The sequence below is a fragment of the Rattus rattus genome, chromosome 1 (genome assembly GCF_011064425.1).
Source record: "Rattus rattus isolate New Zealand chromosome 1, Rrattus_CSIRO_v1, whole genome shotgun sequence".
Lineage (NCBI taxonomy): Eukaryota > Metazoa > Chordata > Mammalia > Rodentia > Muridae > Rattus > Rattus rattus.
Window position 1 is genome coordinate 197,899,276 of NC_046154.1, and position 20,972 is coordinate 197,920,247.

Below are 20,972 nucleotides of genomic sequence, written 5' to 3' on the forward strand. Positions count from 1 at the left end.
TCTCTTTCTGACAGCCGTCTTTGGTTCCATGACCTGTGTCAGGGAGGCATCGTGAGCAGGCTTCTCCTACTCGTCCCCAGAAATACTGAAGAACAAGCTAAACACCTCTGGAAGTCCCCACCAAACCTCCACATGGACTCATGTTCTGTTCTTAGTAATGCCAGCTCAGCCCTGTGCACCAAACATCTAATGGAAGCTTTCATTGATACTGTCAACTTTAGAGGTTAGTTTAGGAAAAAATGATCACGTGTTTATGGTAGGACTTTTACCTGGTTTTTCTTCTCTTGTGTTTGTTTCCTAAATGAAACATAAGGCAGAGAGCAATTGAAGAAAATACACATTGATGTTAACCTCCGACTGCCACATGCAAAAACACACCTGTGCACACTTGCTCTCTCTCTTTCACACACACACACACACACACACACACACACACACACACAGAGAGAGAGAGAGAGAGAGAGAGACAGAGAGAGAGAGACAGAGACAGAGAGAGACAGAGAGAGAGAAAGAGACACAAGGCTATACATACATTGTCATGCATTTTGTGAAAGTTTACATTACTAGATTTTCATGTTCATAAGATTTTTTCATGATTGTTTTTGTGTTCACGCATCATGACTATTGTTTTTCTTAAAACTTCCGTGACTTTCATATCTTAAAAGATTGAATTTACAAACTCAAAGAAAATTAGCGAACAGCTAAATCCCATGCCACCAGTGAGACACGCGGGGGGTGGGGGGGTGGGGGTCTGTTGGGTAAACTTGTGAACTTGCCCTTTCTTCTTTTCTTTCCTTTTATAAATGATAATTAAATATGGTGATGAAGAAAATCTCAAATCTGGAGCCATCCCTTTCTTGCCAATTAGACATCGTCTGTTTCCAGGGCTGCTGATTCTGTGAGTGTGCTGCATTCTGCTGCATTCGCTGTGCTCAGTCTTCTTCTTTGCAGAATGATATTTTCATTTTAAATGACAAAGGAAAGAAATGTCTGGTACATCTCAACTTGCCCAAGTCCCCTGTTTTATTGCAGTGTTTGTTTAGCAAGCCTTGACACACAAGGGAACTCCTGCAAACAAAAGCATCTGTCCCCATTCCTCTCCACCATTTCATTTTTATGCAGACATTAAATACCAAAAAAAAAAAAAAAAAAAAGGGCAGTGATTGATGGCTTGAGTAGAGCCTGTAGGTTAGCAGGAAACAAATTCCAGGAACAAGTTCCCACCCCAACCCCCACCCCCACCCTCACCAGAACCTCCTCTTCTCTCCCACTCCTTTAGGAAACACTGTACCAGACCGAATCAGCTCCTTTGAGACTAAAGAGACTTATTGCAATTAGCCTCCTTGTGATTCAGCACATTTCCTTGCAAGGATATTCGACCCTCGCTTCTAGGCTTTGCCTAATTGATATTACTCCTCTGGTCTGGGTTGCTACTCAGCTAATCCTAATCGATGAATCGAGCAGCTTGGTCAGGATACAAAATTGTGAGTTAGTTCTTGCATTTGGAAACATAACACCTTTTGTTTACCTTGTTTCCAGGATGGTTTCCTCCGTGTGCCTTCCCACAAGCCACACCGTGGCTTTGCCTCTGTATCTAGTCTGAGCATCCCTGAGGTTAACGGGCTTCACAATCTCCATCTTTGAGTTTTGTTGTTGGGCTCGCCGTAAGCATTCATCGAGTTACTGAATTAATGACTGCACAAATTACTTAATTAACTGGGACATAAATGTTTTCTTTCTTGGTTTAAAAGTAGCTCTTAGGAAAAGACTTAAAATATTTTTAAATGAGAGGGTAATTGACTATTACCAGCTTTTAAAGTACCCAGATAAATGGATTTATATTCCAAAGAAAAGAGTTAAATTGAAAGAATTGAGTCATTTATGTTTTTGAGATTCAGCCAGTAACTTTGGCTCTAGTTTTCCTGAAGAGGCAAACCTACAGGTCTTCATCACATAGGACTGGACACTACATAATTGTAAATCCCTCTCATACAGTTCTCGCATTCTTGGAGACCCAAGTAGGAATAAGTGTCAATGAATGAAACTTCTCACACGGCAGGTGTGACATGACCACTTAAAATATTCATGTGCCCTTCAGTCACAGGGCATGCAGAAATCCAGTCGGTACTGACCAGGAAGCTTCATTCCTCTGACTAACTCATAGTCCTGGTAGGCACTATGCAGGCTGCTTGGAGAAAGAAATTGCCAATCATTTTAGCCAGTTGTGAACTCTGTGAACTACAATAATAACCAGAATGGCAATAGACCTCTGGGTGCAGTGGTGGCAGAAATTTTATGGGGATAGCCAACCACTTCCTGATAGGGGTTAAAGCCTGCGCCACAAGAGGGAATGCATGCTTAGTACTGGAAATCTGGCCCAGAACCCAGAACTCACAAGCCACAGGGGTGAGCCTATTACTATTATTCTGTCAAGTGGACATAGTACCCAGCTGTCCCCTAAATTTATACCTCCGTTCCCACAGATTAGTGCAACTCCCAGACATCAGAGAAGTTTCTTTGTGCAGTGGATAGTGGTTAGCAGAAGACAGCAGAGACTGATTCAATGTCAAGGTGATTGTGAAATAATTAGCCAGAAACTGAACATCTACGTTATTCGATCTCACTCCCCCTCCTCCTCCTCCTGCCCTTCCCCCTCCCCTCTCCCTCCCCTCTCCCTCCCCTCCCCCTCCCCTCCCCCTCTGTGTGTGGCGGGGAGGGGGAGAGGGAGAGACAGAGAGACAGAGAGAGAGCTCTCAAAGACTGTTGCAGCATAAATTGTGAAGGAACAAAGCCATGTCTTCTGGACATAAAAACACTGCTACTTGTGAATTTCCAAGAGCTTCAGGTACCCACGCAAGACCTGCCCCGAATTAAGCCAGTCAACATTTCTGCATGAGTGAAGGAAACACACATGATCCCCCTACCCCAAACAGAGGAGTCGTTGACAGCTGGTTGCTGCAGGGGAAGGGCAAGTCAGGGCTCTTTACACGTGTGTCCCAGGGCAGCCTAACCATGCTTTAGTGGATGACACCACACCCCTTGAGTATTTGCAAAACATGAAGTGAACTTGGTGGGTTACTTAGAAAAAAAAGACAAAATTTTGTTGTTGGGAAGGAGATGCTTATCTGTGGAATAGTTAAGAAGAACAGAGAAAGAGAAATAGAGTCAAATTACATAGTATGAAATTCCCAAAGAACTAATGCTTGAACTGTCTAATTTTAATGCTCTAAATGAGATGCTGAAGTAACTACACTACTACGCATATTTCAAAAACATTCAATGAGTTTCTTTGTCCGCCAGACTTGCTAGGCACCCTTACATGTCTGTGCTGCAGAGAGACCCCATGTGCTGCATCATCATGGTCAACCATTAACTTTTAAACATTGGAACCTGGCTTTCTACCAGCAAAGACTTGGGTTGTTTCTTAAGTTGACGTCTCCACTATTGCTGGGCCCACATCCGTGTCAACGGCTTGTCTAAGTGGTTGTTTTGTTTTAAGGGGGCACGAAAGACGAGCAAATACTAGTGAACTTAGGTACAGACGTTTCTGGGAAATAGCATAAAAGGCTGGGGACTTTCATGCAGGTGGCCAGACCTTTGATGCTTGAGTTTTAGTCTTTACCTGAGCCTTCAGATGAAATGTTACAGGCAAGACCGACATTAATATAAACTCATTGCTTCTTCTTCGGACTCTAAAGAATAGTCTACAACTCAGCCACTTGGACATGCTGGCTTCTTGATTGACATGCTGGGTCATGACATTGTCGGCCCAGGCAATCCTGACACTACTGACTGGGATGACATCTATGTCCCTGAAGAAATTAGCACATCTGTGCCTTGTCTCTCTTCACCAGACAGTTGGTTCTCCACACTGGGCCACATGAGATTCTATTTCTTCTCTTAACGTGATTAAGTATCTTGGTGGAATAATCTGTCGTCAGCAATTTAAATATCTGTATAATAAACATTCATAGAGATTTTTGAAATATAATGAACCATTATGCATAATTAAGAAAAAATTGAAAAGAAAGTATAAATAATCTCTTTTAAAAAATAACCTGAGGCTTAATAAAAACAAAACGATTCTTGTTGTTTTCACGTATGCTTGGCATCCTAGAAGTCTGTGACGACGGAAATCGATAGCCTGACCAGTAAAAACTGGAAAACCATATGGTTCATCATCCCTACCCAGAAAGTATCTGTGTAACAGGAGAGAATAATGGGGCAGGAACCTCTAACACAGAGACGGCCATTGTGAAGCCTCCGCACAGTAAATATTGACCTCATTTTTATTTCCTGAGAGAGGCGTAATCTTAACGTTCTTTCCTTCAACCCTGGCTAAAATCCAGACATTTGAGTTCCGGGATAGTGTGTAGAAATTGGTGAGCTTTCATAGTTGTGCTACCTTGACAGTGAAAGTTGTATGGCCGTTACACCCAAATCCTGACGACCAATGCTGCCTTGCTGGGCTGTGCTGTAGGACCTGTCCCCTGAGCCTTGTACTTTGGATTTTAATGAATGAGTGTTGATAACACTGTGGAGAACACTCTTCTGGAAATTAGCTTCCTAAGCTGGGATGCCCAACGGAATGTGTGTTGGCTGCCATGTTTTATAGGTTTGCATGATTATTTAAAGTTCTGTTCTTCCTTGCCTGGCAACGTCCTGTTGTATTTTGAGTAACAAGAATAGAAAACAAAGTCTCTAGAGAGTGACAGAAACTTGTTATCGACACCTAAGAGGATCGAGACTATTGTGACGCCAGAGCGGACCAGTCCGCTGGGGCCAGTTCCGTCACCTCTCCTACGTAGACCGCCTTTCTCAGCACCGTCTGTGTTCCCAGCATCAGGAGATGCTGCAGTTTCAATGCACGCTGAGGTCCTTTCTCATCAATGAAAAAGTGGGGGAATCCAGGGAGTGCAGTCACCGTACCCTGTAGCCAGCTGCTCTAGACCATTTGTCGTTTAATGGGCTGAATGCTTCTCTTTTACAGAGGAATTCAAGGGCTCCACAGTGGTGGAGCTGATGAAGAAGGAGGGAACCACTCTTGGCCTGACGGTATCAGGAGGAATCGATAAAGATGGAAAGCCAAGAGTGTCCAACCTGCGGCAGGGAGGAATTGCTGCCAGGTAACTGCCTCGTGGAGAAAAGGAACAAGGGTATAGTTAACTCAGAAAATTAGAGTTTACCAGAAAAGGTCACTGATAAATAAATGACAGCTGTCCTTCTGTCATCTCCCCTGCAGAAGACAGCGGGCATGCCTCAGAAACTGTTCCCCTGATCTGCCAGGGGTTTGGCTGCGCTGGGCTGAAGCCGCTGAGGAGTTTTGTGTCACCTCAGGAGCAGCCCAGCTCTCACAGGTTTAATTCCTACAGGATTGCCTAAGGTCTGACTGCTCCTGTCAGTAGCAAATGGGAAGGTGACGTTCAGATGATCTAAATGTGGACTAAACACCTCTAAGATGTAAACTGACAAATGAGAAAGACTGGGAAGCTCAACTCCAAGTGTCCAGGGAAAATGTTTCCTTTTCTAATGGCTTTCCTTCCCACCAGGAATTAAGAGATCTCTCAGGGGACATCCAGAGCAACAAACTCACACTTTGTCCGTGTATCCAGTGACATGTATTTTTCCTCCCACCACTGGTCTCACTGCTTGCTCTTGGTTTGGAAGCCTGTCTAGCAAAGCCCAGAACAGTCAGAGCTCTGTGAGGGGGATGGTAATGATAGTGAAATCCAAGGCTTTCTCTGTAACTTCTGCTTCCCCAGTATTCTTCTTATCAGTCCTGTTCTGTAATAGACGATTCAATTCTTTTAAAGGCAAACAATAAGAAACGAAATATGCCGACTAATTCCCTTGGCTCTGACTCTGGTCCCACTTCCAATAAGGACATTAAAAGCTATGAAATGTCGAAAAAGCAGGCAACAAAAATAAGAGGGGTGGGGTGGGGTGGGGTTGGAGTAGTCAGGATCAGAGTCTGTCCCTAGAGAAGCAACCCTAGGGCAAGCAACTAACACACACACACACACACACACACACACACACACACACACACACACACACACACGTTTTTTCTTTTAGGATGTATTAAAAAAAGAGAGAGGTAAAATGTTTAAAGAACAATCAGAGATAGTAGCACACCAAAGGCAGAAGTGCCAAAATGTAACAGACAGGATGAATAGGCTAGCCCCATTCCCACCACATCCTACCCAGACTCAGCCACCCTCCTTCTGGTAGGGTTCAGTCACAACCTAAGTAGCAGGATGTTTGCTAGGTTGACATGTTAATGTAGATGGGGGGACAGGAGAAAGATAGTTGAGTGGCCTTCGGGAAGGACATGTCCTCCGTGGTGACATGGTTTGTTTTGTAGAAGTGACCAGCTGGATGTGGGCGACTACATCAAAGCGGTGAATGGGATCAACCTGGCCAAATTCCGCCATGATGAGATCATCAGCCTGCTGAAAAATGTTGGGGAAAGAGTGGTCCTGGAGGTCGAGTATGAGCTTCCACCGGTCTGTAAGTAATGAGAACCCAGGATGGATGGCTGCCCCACACAGCTTGCTACCGCTCCAGGCCTCTCTTTCTCTGTCATCAGTGTTCCTACCGCAGCGGGGGAACAGTTGCTTCACGTTTCAAAGTAACTCAAATGGTAGACATGTTGTCTCTTCAGAGAAAACTGAAAACGCTCAGTTAGCACTGAAGTTAGCAAGGAGTCGTGTTCCATTAAAGTGATCTGTGGACATTTTTGCCGTTTAAGCTACTTCAATAAACAGTTAATATCACTTTAAAAGCCCATGCTGTAAGCGCTATCTCAACATCTCGCTTAGACTTAGGGAAAGTTTCACCTGCTTCACATTGATTTGTCAGTGGATAAGCACGTAAAAAAAACATAAAACAATCGTATTGCATCTCATTATCAAGCCACGGTAATAGTGACACAGCGCAGCAGACAAACTTTGAGAACATACTGAATGCCTTGCATGATAACAACATTGGCATTCGTTCACATCCTCTTTACCACAAGGATGGGGACAGATCAGAAAGGAATACAGGCCAAACACCAGCTTCACTTGCAGCTGCTATGTGCCTTTGAAAAGGTTGCATAAGCTTCATGTCTCAGTGTCGCCATCTGCAAACCAGGGATCATAGGCTGCCTGGAGAGGTGACAGGTATTTGTCCAACACTTAGAACATTGCCTGGCATTCTCCAAGTTCTTAATAAATCTATAATAGGTAGGTAGGTGGGTAGGTGGGTGGGTGGGTGGATGGATGGATGGATAGATAGATAGATTGATAGATAGGTAGATAGATGATAGATATATATAAACAGATATACAATAGATAGATAGATAGATAGATAGATAGATAGATAGATAGATAGATAGATAGATATGATAGGTAGGTAGATAGGTAGGTAGATAGATATAGAAGATAGATAGATAGAAAAGTATATATATATATATCAATATGATATCAATATGATCAATATGTGATCTATTGATCAACCAATGAAAACTACAAGACAGACATGTATAAGTATTCTTTTCATTCATTGGAGGTGTAAGGCAAGGCTTTCTCAAATTAGGACACAGAATTTGGACCCAGCCTGTCTGCCTCCAAAGGCCATTAATGGAGATGTGTCCAAAGGCCATGGCTTCTTCTGTGTGTGGTGGCTGCCTTTCATTTGAGCTATGCTCAAAATTCCCATCTCCTCTGACGAGCTCTCCCCAGGGATGTGACCCTCTTTACTTCTTCCTACCAGTGAGAACTTAATATTATGAATAGTTGGTGATAACCCATGCTCTGTAATAAACTGATAGTTATATAGTTATTTATTCTGCCCTGGCCATGACTGTGTTCTAGGAGCATGGGTCACATCAGTGGAGATTACAATCTGTAAGCGTAAGGCAGATTATCAAAAACCATGATAACTATGTTATATTTTTAAAAGATAGGGAAAGTATGAGGGGAGTAAATCAGAAATAATGAGTAGGGTGGGGTGGGGTGGAGTAGGATTGGGACCAGATCGCAGTATTAAGTCATGATGTTAGGAACAGTCTTTGAGAAGACGACACGGATCCAGAATTTGAAGGCAGTGAAGGAGGCAGCTATATGAACGTCTGGTGGCAAAGCTCCAAGCAGCTCAAACAGCAGAAGGCAAGACAATACCTGTGTTTGTTCTAGAAGCACTGAGGCAGTGCAGCTAAAACAGAATAAGCAGGAAGTGAATTAAGAGACAAGATTAGAAATGTAAGGGGTGGGGTGATCTTGTGGACCCCTGGGAGGACCTTTTGCTGCGCTCTTACTGATTCCAGAGCCCTGGCCTCAAGAAGAGGTCAAACATGGTCTCGCCTTTCCAAATGCTGGGCTGCAGATAGAAGCAAATGGGCGGAGATAAAGGTAGGGAGACGAGGGGAGACTACTCCAGTGATTTGGGTAAGAAACAGTGGTGATGAGGGTTTCCTAGTGAACCAGAGGCAGACGGTGCAAAGATAAAGTCAGAGGTCACACCAAGGTTTTTGAGCCTGAGCAACTGGAATGAAAAGAGTTGCCATTAATGGACCTAGGCAAGATTACAGGGAGGGCTGACTCATTGGGGAAAGATAGTTTGAATATCACACTTAAGACTTTGGAAAACAGTGTGGGCAAGCATTTCAATGGAAACTGAGATTGTGATAATACATTAGATATTAGAGACTCTGGGATCAGATTAAAGCACCCGGGCTATGTTAAGTTCTCGGAGGCTTGGAGTGCCCACCTGGAAATGGCTATAATCATTGCTGGGTGTACTCTGTAGGAATTCAATAATGTGATCACATACTTAGGCCACTGTTACTTACTTGGCAAATATTAGCAATAGTTATGAAAAGTCAATTTGCCTTTAAATCATTATCTCAAAGCATGGGCCAGGAGTTAAGAAAACCAGGTCTATAGAGATATGGCTCCCCTTTCTACCTTTACCCACCATTGGGTGTTGTATATCAGTAAAACACATTCCCTTCCTAAAGGAACTCATGACAGTGTTTAGGGTAAGGCCCAGAGTGGAGATGAGTACAGCTCGTGGATGACTCAGAGCTGGGGACTTGGGAGAGAATGGGAAGGAACGGGACAGACTGAATAAGAAAAGGAACAGTCTGGGCAGAGGGTCCAGCAACTGAGTAGGAAGATACAGTGGCCTGAGCAGGCTGGGCTGCAGAGGACTTGTTGGAGCACAGTAAAGACAAGGAATCAGTTGATGAGGCCCCATGGAAGATGTGCATGGTGAATCGTTACACGCTTTTAAAAGTGCATGGTCAGACCATGATGTTTCGAGCAATCATTTTAGAAACTAAAGGAAGAATATCCAAACCTATTTGCCTGAGACCGTTAACGGCCTTCCAAGAGAGATGATAGGTTCCTTTCCAAGAGGTTCCACAGGGAACCTACAGCATCTTTAGAGTTAGGAGAGAGCTGGGACCAGACATGTTTAGGAGTTAAATCTATTGAGACTCGGTACTTAAATAAATCTGTCTTCTCTAGGCAATAAAACTGACAGGAAAAGAGAAAATATGCTTTTAAACAGCGACGTATCTTTCGTGATACAGTTCAGCTGGAAGAGGCCGATCAGCCAAGGATGATCTCTATTCTTCTTACATTGGGGAAATTATTAAGACCTCAGAGTTCAGAAAGGTGGAAGGCATTAACAAGCCATTCGTGTACTTAGAGCATTAAAACTAACCATCTCGGCAGCTACCTGAGGCCCACCCAAGCTGGCATCTGCCTATGCCCTCAACATCAACAACCACACACCCAGATCTCAGCTGTCTGTGATATCAGAAAAGGCTGGGAAGGATATGTGTGTCTGTAAGAGAAAATAAATAGATAAGATAGATAGATAGATAGATAGATAGATAGATAGATAGATAGATAGAGGCAGGCAGAAAGGAAGGAAAGAAAGAAAGGAAGGAAGGAAAGAAAGGGAGGGAGGGAGGGAGAGAGAGAGAAGAGAGAGAGAGAGAGAGAGAGAGAGAAAAGAAAGAAAGAAAGAAAGAAAGAAAGAAAGGAAGGAAGGAAGGAAGGAAGAAAGAAAGAAAAAGAAAGAAAGAAAGGAAGAAAGAAAGAAAGAAAGAAAATTTGAACTCGGGCAATTCATTTATCTTTCTTAAGATTCCATTTCTTTATGAAAATGAAGTACTTGGTCTACCTGTCTTCCATATTTCAATTTCATGGGAAAATTCTGTAACTACTCTCAGAACTACTTTGGGGAGAATATAAGCAAAATGTGTCTGAGGTATTTATGCATTAAACATCGATCCACTAAGAGCCTCAGCACTCTGCCCACAGAACCCCAGTGGAGTTTTGAAACGCCAACTAATTCTGGGCCGTTTTCAATGGACACTTAACATTTTATCATTGGCATAAAAAGCGAGAATGAATGTAATGTGGGGACATTTTATTTACTTAAACAGTGTTTCCACTTGAATTTCAGAGCTACAGATTGCCCCTATGTAATAACGAGAAGGAGAAAGCTGTCAGTCTGTTTAGTGCCCGTGACAACAGCTGAGTCAGACCAGCTGTCCGACAAGAGGGAATCCTTTCTTCCCTCAGATATGTGTGGGAAAGCATGTTCCTGTGGGGCCTTCGCATTCAGACCCCTGTGGTCATCTTGGTGGAAGTATGGAAGGAGAAGGAGGAGGCCTGTTTGAAGATTTCCTCTGTGCATTTCTTTCTGGGGTTGAGTCTACATGAACAGTGCTCTACAGAGCTCTCTTGTGGCAGAGGGAGAGAGGATAGGCCCACCCACTTGAGCACATTTCCAACCTCTGATTTCATTCCCTAATCCCAGAGGGACACAGTCAGACTCGTGGGCAAGGGGACCAGATAAAATGGGAAACAGTTCGACCCCTGTTCTCCTCTAGAGGTGGCGATGGGGAGGAGGGGTGGAGCGTTTGACTTGGAGCGATCGCATCAGCTTTAGTAGAGCAGTTTTACAGAAACACATGAAAATTCACAAACAAAAACAAGGAACCACAGCATCAAGGAGACCTTTTACCTAGCCCCGTGATCCTCTGGCTAAGCGTCTTCATTAGGTGTCTGTGGAATAATGAGTCACATTTCTGTAGTCGGTAAAAGGACGCTATGCTAATACTGAGTGTGAAAACAAAGTCAGCAAGGGCCAATAGTGTGAATAAAAACTGTAAAAATTCAAGATGGTTTGTTAGTCATATTAAAATGTTGCCAACAGTAACAGTTGCCATTGCAATGGCGGGGAGCAGCCTAAGAGGGACCTGAACCTGTGGGTAGTCCCAACGTCTTCATCTAGACCAGATTTGACTCTAAGAATTCTGTGGTCAGCTAGAGAAAGCCAAAACAAAATTAAAATTCTAGTACTTCACATTCCCAGAACAGATATCCAGATATCCAGCCAACGAGCACAGGTGGCCCAGAGCTGGAATTTGGTTGTGCATAATTGAAAGATGATTTAATGATTAAATAAACTAATATTTGCACACCACCATGTTGAGTTCTGGGCACAGAGTAGATGGGCATCCATTATTTCTCGCCACAACTCTGCCTTCCTCACTATTTAAAGTGAAAATATCGAATTCTAAGCTAGTTTCTTCAAGTGACTTTGTTGGATCATGGACATAAGAAATCATTTAGCTCGAGCCCAATTTTCTTCTTCATTTAATTAAAACTATCCCTCAACTCTTTGGTCTGTTTGTATGCATTGCTCCTGGTTGATTAGCGTAAACTGGGGGTCCCTTGATAGCCAGGAGGTGACATTCAATTAAATCAGCCATATAGCAAACATTTGTTCAGCCGACGTTTAAGCTGTTTCTCGGCATATCTGGGTTTTTCCTGTCCTCTATGCCCCAGCCTGGTAGTCTGCAGATCAACTTCATGGACCAGCCTGACTCTGTGAGTGAAGATGTAGCTTTCATACTAGTTCCTACAGGATCCCTTTGAGGGTTGAGCGTTTCTGGTCATTAAAAACAACACTCAATGCTTCGTGTCATTAAAAACAACACTCAATGCTTCGTGTAAGCCACTAACTAGTAGTTGTACAAATGGCAAGAAGAGAGGAATTTTTATTGCTTCTTTAGAAATGTCTAGATGCAGATGTTCCTGGAGTTTAGATGGAGTTATATCTCACGAAACCCATCTAGAGTTGAAAAGGTTGTGAAGTCAGGATGGTTGTATAAACCAACCCCAGTGAACTTCTCGGCCTGACCCACCTGAAATGGACCGATGCCATTCGCAATAGACTGGTTTGGGTAAAGGCATGTGGCACAGGCTTATTTTACAGTGAAGTGCCAAATAGCTCATGTCGTTTGTTGGGCCCTGCACAGAGAATGAAAGCCAAATATACAGGGTGTATGTTCCACACCACAGTAAAGGCAACATAGTGTAACTCAAGCATCCTGTGAGTCACGGATTTTCTATTAAGAGTTTTATGTAAGAAACGTGTTAAGATCAAGAGCATCAAATGCGTCACTGAGAATTATGACCATAGACACCATCATACCTTTTTGACATAGGATCTCACTATGTAGCCCAGACTGCTCTTTCACCCCCTCTGTAGCAATTCTCCTGCCTCAGCCTCCCAAGTGCTTTGATAACCAGCATGCACCACCATTCCCAGCTTCCCTTGTACAGTGTTTTAAGGGATTGAAAGCCTTCTACTTCTGTACAGCATACAAGTTCTCCTCTGTGCACCAGAAAAACCATCCCTACAGTCCTCATGTTAAAATACCCAATTGGTGGGATTTTTTTTTTCATGTGGCAATAGTGTATTATTATACAATCAGAGTCACTCGCTACGTCCCAAAAGAAGATTCACAGAATATTGTAGGGGCCACGCCTTAACATGAAATATGCTTGCATGTGTCATTCAATGTAGTTAGGCACTGCGACTTGGCAGTACATCTTTATCTTGTGAAATGAGAGCGATAAAAGGCAAGCAACAGAACACAGCAATAGCTGAGGGGTTTAAGCAGATCTTTGTCTTCTTGGTTGACACGGCATGAATGTACTTAGGATGTCATTAGCTCTCCGCGTCGCATTGGGGCTGCTGGCAACTTTGTCGAACAGCTGTCTACGTGTCAGAACATCCATCTGCACCAGCCAACCCATTGGTTGTAATCTGGGAGGAATGAGTTTGCCTTGTATTACAGCCTCAAAACTAAACGTGAATGCAGAAATGATTTCATAAGCTTGGCAGAAGTCATAATGCCTTTGTATTTCACAAATGAAAATGTTCCTGTTTCTTGAAAATTGCCTTGCTTGCTCTGTAGAGTTTAAACAATATAAACATCACTCCCTATCTAGAATGTGTCTATCCAGAAGAAAAGGAATTAGCTATGAGTTTTGCTTCTACTTGGGACAATATGGGTCATTTATAAGGGTAACTACTTATAGTCTCTTTACGCCATTACAGTTCTTTTTTTTCCCCCTCAGACTTCATTGAAATTACTGCTCTTTCCCTCAAAATAAATTATTTGCAACATGACTTGCATACCTTGTAACTTGTGTCACACTGAAAAAATTACAATAAAAATGTTATTACAGTCATAGACTCATGCTCTCCCATCTCGCTCCTGCACACAGCTATCCAAGGATCGAGTGTTATGTTCCGAACAGTGGAGGTCACTTTGCACAAAGAAGGCAACACCTTTGGTTTTGTCATCCGAGGTAGGTGGAGGCTAATAACTGTGGGAAAATACGAAGGCCTCCTTAAAACCTGATGTTTCAAGGGGGGGGGGAGACTATCTTTAAACAAATAAAACAAGGAAAGAGCATGGAATGAATTACAAATGATCTCCTTTGTTTTAGCCCACTAATACGGAGCAAGCAGCCAGATGATCTGGTCAGTTCCCAGTGACCACACTGACTTAACATTTTCCAATGTTCCTTTGTCTGTGTAACTGGTCTACATTACTGAATCGAAAATGTTGATAGGTATGGCTTGATTTAATACAGGACAATTAAGCAACGTTGTTTACATTACTTTCTTTTGGAAATGAATATTTATTACGGCAGCTTTCTAAAACTGGACCAAAGATAATATAGTCCTTGGGGTACCCAAGTGTATCAGCTCAACCTAGCTGAGCTCTGAATGTTCAATTCTACTCTGGACCAGTCATTTAGCAAAGCCATCTCTAAATGAAATAGTTACTAAGCCCACATCCACACGTCAGTGTAGCAGGAAGTGCTGTGGTACACTAAGACAATGGCCCCACCTCAGGAGTTAGGGTCAATGAATTTAAGACACAAGTAGACAACTTCTGCCAACTGCGTAAAGCAGAAGATAAACTAGGAATTCGCTGTGTGTGCTGGTTCAGCGGTTATGACATTTTTCTGGTTATGAAATTTCTCTGGCCAAAACCTATTTTTAAGACTCACAGTGAGCACCAAGGTCAGGCTACTAGCCACAACCATTCTTAAATGTCTTTCAAACATGATTAAATAAATATAGTAAAAACTCTCCCTATATGATATTAGGCTGAAATATGTCTATAAATTCTCTTTGGCAGTTTAAAATACATGCAAAAAATTGTAATTGTTGGAAAAGAGCACTGAAGACTACTGCCATACAGATTCCTGACTAATTACTCTACAGTTAATCAGCCACATATCAAACTGCTAATGCAAGACTTAAGCCAATAATAATATAAAAATACAAAATACAGGGACTAAGTGTGACTGAATTCCACACCTATCTCCGGGCAAGTGACGGTGTAATCTTACCAAAATATCCCTCTAACAATTTTTAGGAATTTTAAAAGTTAATGAGGCTGAAGTACTTGCTGATACCTGGGAGGCACCTCACACAGAAAAGGAGGAGTGAACGGTTCATGCAGCGTTCTTCCATTGAATCTGTGGGGTTATAGGTGCCCTTCTGTTTTAAAGTCTCCATAAGGAAGAAACGGTTTCAGCCAGCGACTGTCCCATTTGTATAAACTTTAAGAATTGGCCAGACACCCTGGTTAGACATAAAGGTTTGCAGCTTTACATAATTTTACATTTTTAGATCAGTTCCAGGCCCACCTCTAGAAAGTTCCTCTGCTCCACTCACCCCATCCTTTAAGGGTCAGTGGCTAATCTGGCTGAGAGAGCATGATGGGTAAATAGTCGCACACCTGGTATTGTTGACAAAGCTGCAAGTTTTAGGTCGATTCAGGTCGGTGTACTGACAAATCACGGAGGAGGTGACATTGCAGACCGCACATGTCCGTTCAGCGCTGGAGACTTTCTTGCTCGCATGTTCTCATGGAACTTTGTAGCAATGGATGGGATTCCGTTTTGAATGCTTGGAGAAAAAAAAAAAAACATCTTGATTCCAGAAAGACTAGAAATTTCTTCCCATAAAACAAAGAGTGGGACCTCCATATCCCACTTTAGAAAGTTCATCCTCGGAAGGAAAGAGCATTCTCTGAGTCTCTGAGTGGGCATGTTGGCTTAATGGGTAACAGCGCTTGACACCATGCCTCATGATCTGACTTCCATCCCTGTAACCCCTGAGCCATGGTAAAAAGAAAGGATTGACTCTTGTAAGTTGTCCTCTGACCTATCCACACATGGACAAACTAAAATCGCTTAAATGTCCAGGACATTGTAAAGAACGAAATCTATTTTTAAAGAGGACCATGTCACCAAGCCTGCTTTTTACAGTGGACAAGGAAACTTAGACATCCCCAAGTTTAAAGCTGTGAAGAGGTCTCATTATGACCCATAGGCTGTTTTTCACACAATTCCTCTGCTGTGGCCCTGGCATTGGCTTGCTTTTCTGGGGCTAAATCTGGAACCTGAGCACTCATGCATGCTAAGCTCCTCCACCCTGAGCTCTGTTTCCAGCCCAGATACTAACGTGCGTCAAAGCATCTCCAAGGATCTGATGTATGTCATTATAGCCAGGGAGCATCACTGGTCTGAGCTACCTGTTACATTTTAAGCCAAACTCCTAAAACCTAAATGAATGGCGTACTCAGCGGATTATTGCAATGGTGATGAAGTATTTAAATTTGGATCTGAGGAAACCATGGGAAGGTTTTTTGCTGGTTTAAAACCTGCATCCTTTTCTAAATCGATTCTGTTATAGAAAAGCAAATGTTCCTTTTAGGAATGTTTTGCAGAAAAACAAACAAAACAAGAATAAACAGAATTCTTCATAACCTTCCTCTTGAGCAGAATTCCTTTCATTCACCTCCCCTGTGCCAAGTCTGGGAAATTACAGTCTGCTGTGCCACTCATTGAAAAGAGAGGATGACAGCCTTCATATTTATCAGAGACTGGGGACTAGAGACTGCCCATGTGATCTCCCAGGATGGCAATGCATAAGGAACTCGGGTCACATAAAGAATAGAAGAATAGGAAATATTCAGTCTTAGATAAAGTCTTGTGGGCTAGAACCACCATTTTCAGTTTTGGGGAAAACTTGTTTGGAGGAAAGCGGACATGGTATTTTTATGTGTTAATAGTCTGTATACAAGGACCAGGGTATGACTTGGATGGCATCAACTGACTATTAGGAAGAATGATGTAAACTCTGCCTTGTCCAGATGTGGAGTGGGCTGCCTCAGACATTGTGAATCCTCCATTACTGCTGGCCATGAGCATAGGCTGGAGAGCACGGGTGGAGGAAGCTGTACAAACTGGTCCTGGGCTCAAAAAGAAAAATTCCAACCAATCACCTTCTATCTGATGCTCTGCACTGCAGTTCTACAAACGCCCCGCAGGAAATTTCCTTATGCAAAATTTAAGTCCCCCATCTGCAAGCAGTAGGGGAAACTATGCCAAAACTGCTCCTAATATCTCGAAAGTCTTAGCTTTGATAGTAACCATTTCTAAGCCACCTAGGTTTGTTCTAGACACGACCATGTTCTGTAGTCAAGACAAGCTTGGAACTTGCTACATAACCCAAAGACAAGGCTGATTCCATACTTAGGAGGATACCTCCTGCTTCAGCTTCCCAAGTACTGGAATTATAAGTGTCTACCACCACACTTTTCTTCTGTCCTTCTTCCTTCCTTCCTTCCTTCCTTCCTTCCTTCCTTCTTCCTTCCCTTTTCCTTCCTTCCATCTTCTTTCCTTCCTTCCTCCCTTCTTCTTTTCTCTCTTCCTTTCCCACTTGACCCTGTTCTTGAGTCTCTTCTAGTACATATGGCCAGAGACCTGCTTCCTCACGTATATCCTGGTCCAAGCTCAGCATGAGGTGTTCATACCTGTTCATTGTTTATGACAGGCAGACGTTCTCATTGGACCAGTAGTTTTAATTAGTGAATCCCATGCCATCCCCGTTGTCACATATCATTACCACTCTGATAACTATGTATATTTACTGCAAGGTGGAGGGGTAGTGACTTCAGAAACATCCTACCTAAAACCAATGTGCCGTTTAATGACTTTACATTCCAGAGAGAAAGCTGCATGTTCTCCTCCATGAATCCACAGATCCACTGCATCGTCTTAGCTGGCGCTTTGTGGGTGATTCTTTTTAAAAAGGAGCAAGAGTAGTTTTAAGCAGCCTTCCTTTGTTCTGTCTTGTTTTAACTAGGGGGTGCGCATGATGACAGAAATAAGTCCCGTCCGGTTGTGATAACCTGTGTTCGTCCTGGAGGGCCTGCTGACAGGTAAACGACATCTTTCTGTGTCATTATGCAAAATCTATAGAAGGCAGCAGGGGATTCTGAAAGAGAAAATGGCTGTTATGTCTCATACTAGCAGCTAGGTATCAAGCACAGGGGTGAGGATTAAGCTCAGAGACTTGGAGGTATGGACACAGAGAAAATAAGGGTTTGCCTCCAGCCCCTTCCTGTCCTGTGTTTCCTCCACGGCAAGTGCTTGGCTCTGAGCTCAGTGCCCTGCACTGTAGATACAGACAACACTGGCTGCCTCTCAGGTCTGGGTGTCCTGACTCTGCAGAGGCACTTACAGAAAGCACCGGGATCTTTCAAGGCCTGTGTCCTTCAGTGCTACTGTGCTCCCATCTTGGGAAGAATCAGTGGTACCTTGACTCCAACCATTGGCATCATCCCTGGGTTGTAGCCCCTCCTCAGGATGGTGGACTCTGCACATCACGGGGCGGGGGGGGGGGGGACATTTAGTCAGATGGGAGAAATCGTGTCCATCTCTGGGGACTTCTCCTCCTTGAGAAATTGGTACAGGCATGGAAAGTGCACTTAAGTGCCTTCTCATAAGCCTTGCTGGGTCACAAGTAAACTCGCAATCTAGCTGTCTCTCAAGTTGCTTGAGCCTGTGTTGTTTTCTGTTGGCAAAGGTGAGCTTTAGAATAATAGAGGAATTCTTCTTCCCACGGATGCCGTTAAAGGGTAGGAAGAAGACACACCAGTTGCTTCTCCCTATCCTTTTAGAATCAAGATTGATTTTTCTTTAACCTTTTGGGAAAGAAACCATCACAATGAATACTATTTACAAAGCATTTCCTATGATCCACAAAGTACACCATCCATCTGGTTAATATAGTCTTATTCTAGACTTACAACCACCATGTATTGAGGCACTTTAATTTTCTCACAGCTGACCAAACAAAGTCATGGGTGGGCTTTAAGTTATTAAAGGGGACTAGGCTACAAGTTCAGGTTTCCCCTCCAGAACTCATGCTGTGAGCTCCCTTCTAGGGAGGATGATATTTCATAGAAAATAAGAAAATGGGAAAATGTTGGCTTCTCACCTGCCCTAGCATCCATCTGCCTTTGCAGAGGACAACACACAATATGAGACTCGGAGAACCCCACCCTCTCCCTCTCCCGAGTTTGTCTTGGGGACCACTCTTTCTAAAGAAAATAAATGGAGACGCATTCCTCATTAATCTTTATGGTTAGGGTTAACAAGAATGTCAGGAGCAATGTAAACATTATTGCCAAATGAAATTGGAACCCAGAGACACCCCAGTGCTAAATATGAAATATCAGTCACATGCCTAGAATTGTCACGTGAAAGATGTATGTTTTAGGTGTCATTTCTATTTTCCCAAAGTCCCACATTTGTCAGCCCTCCTTTTGACTTTTTCATCTCTGGCCCTTCCTTCTGGCAAGCAGAGACGGTGACCTGGAGGTTACTTTGACTCTGCCTCCGTGATGTCACTAACGTCTTCAATTGTCATCTCCTAGTGCCTTAAGACTGTGCTCACAGCAGGGAGAATATAATTTGCCTGCCCCTGTCCAAGGCATATGAGGCTGGGTTGGCATAATGATTGGCAAATGGTCTCCTAACTCAGTGGGGAAATTTACAGACTGGGAAATTCTCCCCAGCACTCCGTCTTCCACTCGGGTTCACTGCTGATAAATGGGATGAAATTAAAAGGCTTCTCTCTTCAACCTAACTTTGGGGAAAATAGGTGAATGCTATTTCCTGGGCTCTAATAAAACAATTTTAGACTTTTTAAGAGACAGCCTACAAGAGGGGAAAATGTGCCTCCCTTCTTTTCGTCCTCCAAGAGTTAGCATGTTATTTGCTAATAGGTAGTTATTTTCTCATTACTGGTTTTTATATTACAGCGATTTTCTGTTCGGGGCTACCTCTTTCCACTCTAACTGTCATTCCTGATGCCTGCAAAGAGTGCAAAGAGAGGGGTGGCAGAGTGTGCGTGAAAGCGTGTCTCCGGCTAAGTGCCTATTAAAGCTGAGCCCCCATTATGCTAAATTAATCCAGACTGTTCCTCTATGCTGTCTCTAGAGAGGGTACTATCAAACCTGGAGACAGGTTGCTCAGCGTGGATGGAATTCGGCTTCTGGGAACCACCCATGCTGAGGCCATGAGCATCCTTAAACAGTGCGGACAAGAAGCAACGCTGCTGATAGAATATGATGTCTCCGTGATGGGTATGTGCGACACCCCGAGGATGTGATGTCTTAGACTCTAGTTTATATCAGCTGCCCATTCCTGGAAAGCCACCTCGTGTTGGGTGTGAGTATCTGTGCTTTCATACCAGCTAGGATTACATGGGTATGCATTTGGCTCTGAGTCAGGAAGAAGTAAGTGGAGTAAACAGTTCTCGTGGACATAGCTTCATTAATAAAGTTCCATTCTATCAGTGTTTGACCTAACCACCAGCTCTTCCGTACACACTGTACGTTTGCACCAAATTAGTTTCACCTTCCAGATTCACAAAACTTGAGTTCTGGCTTTCTGGTTTTCATGTCATTGCAAGAGAGTGCTAGCAGCCACAAGTCTTGAGAGTGAGGTGACAGAGAAAGAAGCCAGACTGAGTGTCTCTTCAAAGGTTCTTAAAGACTTGACTCGGAGTAAGTGCTGATGACCACGTAATCATGTGTGGGAAAACGGTTCACTCTCTACATTCATGGAGGAGACAGGAATGCATGAGTGAGAGAGCAATAACATTTCTCCAAGGAGACTCATATGCTCATGATACACACCCATCCATTTTCTTACAAATAGCATAATTTCATTCCTCTTTATGGCTGAAGCAAATTCTGTGTGTGTGTGTGTGTGTGTGTGTGTGTGTGTGTGTGTGTGTGTGTGTGTCTATATCTGTGTAGTATTTTCTTTACATAACCATTCATCTCTTGACAGGCACATGAATGTATAATTTGCTATTGTAAATAATGCAGTAACAAACATAGATATGCAAGTGTTTTTGTGATAAGCAAAATATAGTAGACTCAGAAAGATACCCCATATTTTCTCTCAAATGTGAATTCTGTGTGTGTGTGTGTGTGTGTGTGTATGTGTGTGTGTGTGTGTGTGTGTGTGTGTGTGTGTGTGTGTGTGCTTATGTTAGAGTGGAAGCAATTCTACCTAGGGAAAAGAAGAGGAAGAAGAAGAGGATAAGCAAGATGGGCTAGGGGACCCAGGAGTGAATAGGGGCTGATCACAGTCAAAGTGAACGGTATTCTTGAATGACAATGTCTTTACCATGAATATACACCAAGTTTTCATTTCTTCAGATAGTTTATGTTGAGTAGACGTAGAAATGAATAGGTTTTAATCTTGATAGTTAGTGTAATTAGATGTAAA

General features: G+C 43.1%; 1 protein-coding gene across 1 annotated transcript in view; it reads left to right on the forward strand.

Moving 5' to 3' along the window:
- The window catches only part of Grip1 (glutamate receptor interacting protein 1), a 383,638-nt gene that overhangs the window by 232,646 nt on the left and 130,020 nt on the right, over window positions 1-20,972 (forward strand). The window contains exons 3-7 of the mRNA XM_032912970.1: window positions 4,991-5,126; window positions 6,365-6,510; window positions 13,584-13,667; window positions 17,530-17,605; window positions 19,671-19,816. Coding sequence (XP_032768861.1) covers window positions 4,991-5,126; window positions 6,365-6,510; window positions 13,584-13,667; window positions 17,530-17,605; window positions 19,671-19,816 — 588 coding nt within the window. The remainder of the gene's footprint in view (window positions 1-4,990; window positions 5,127-6,364; window positions 6,511-13,583; window positions 13,668-17,529; window positions 17,606-19,670; window positions 19,817-20,972) is intronic.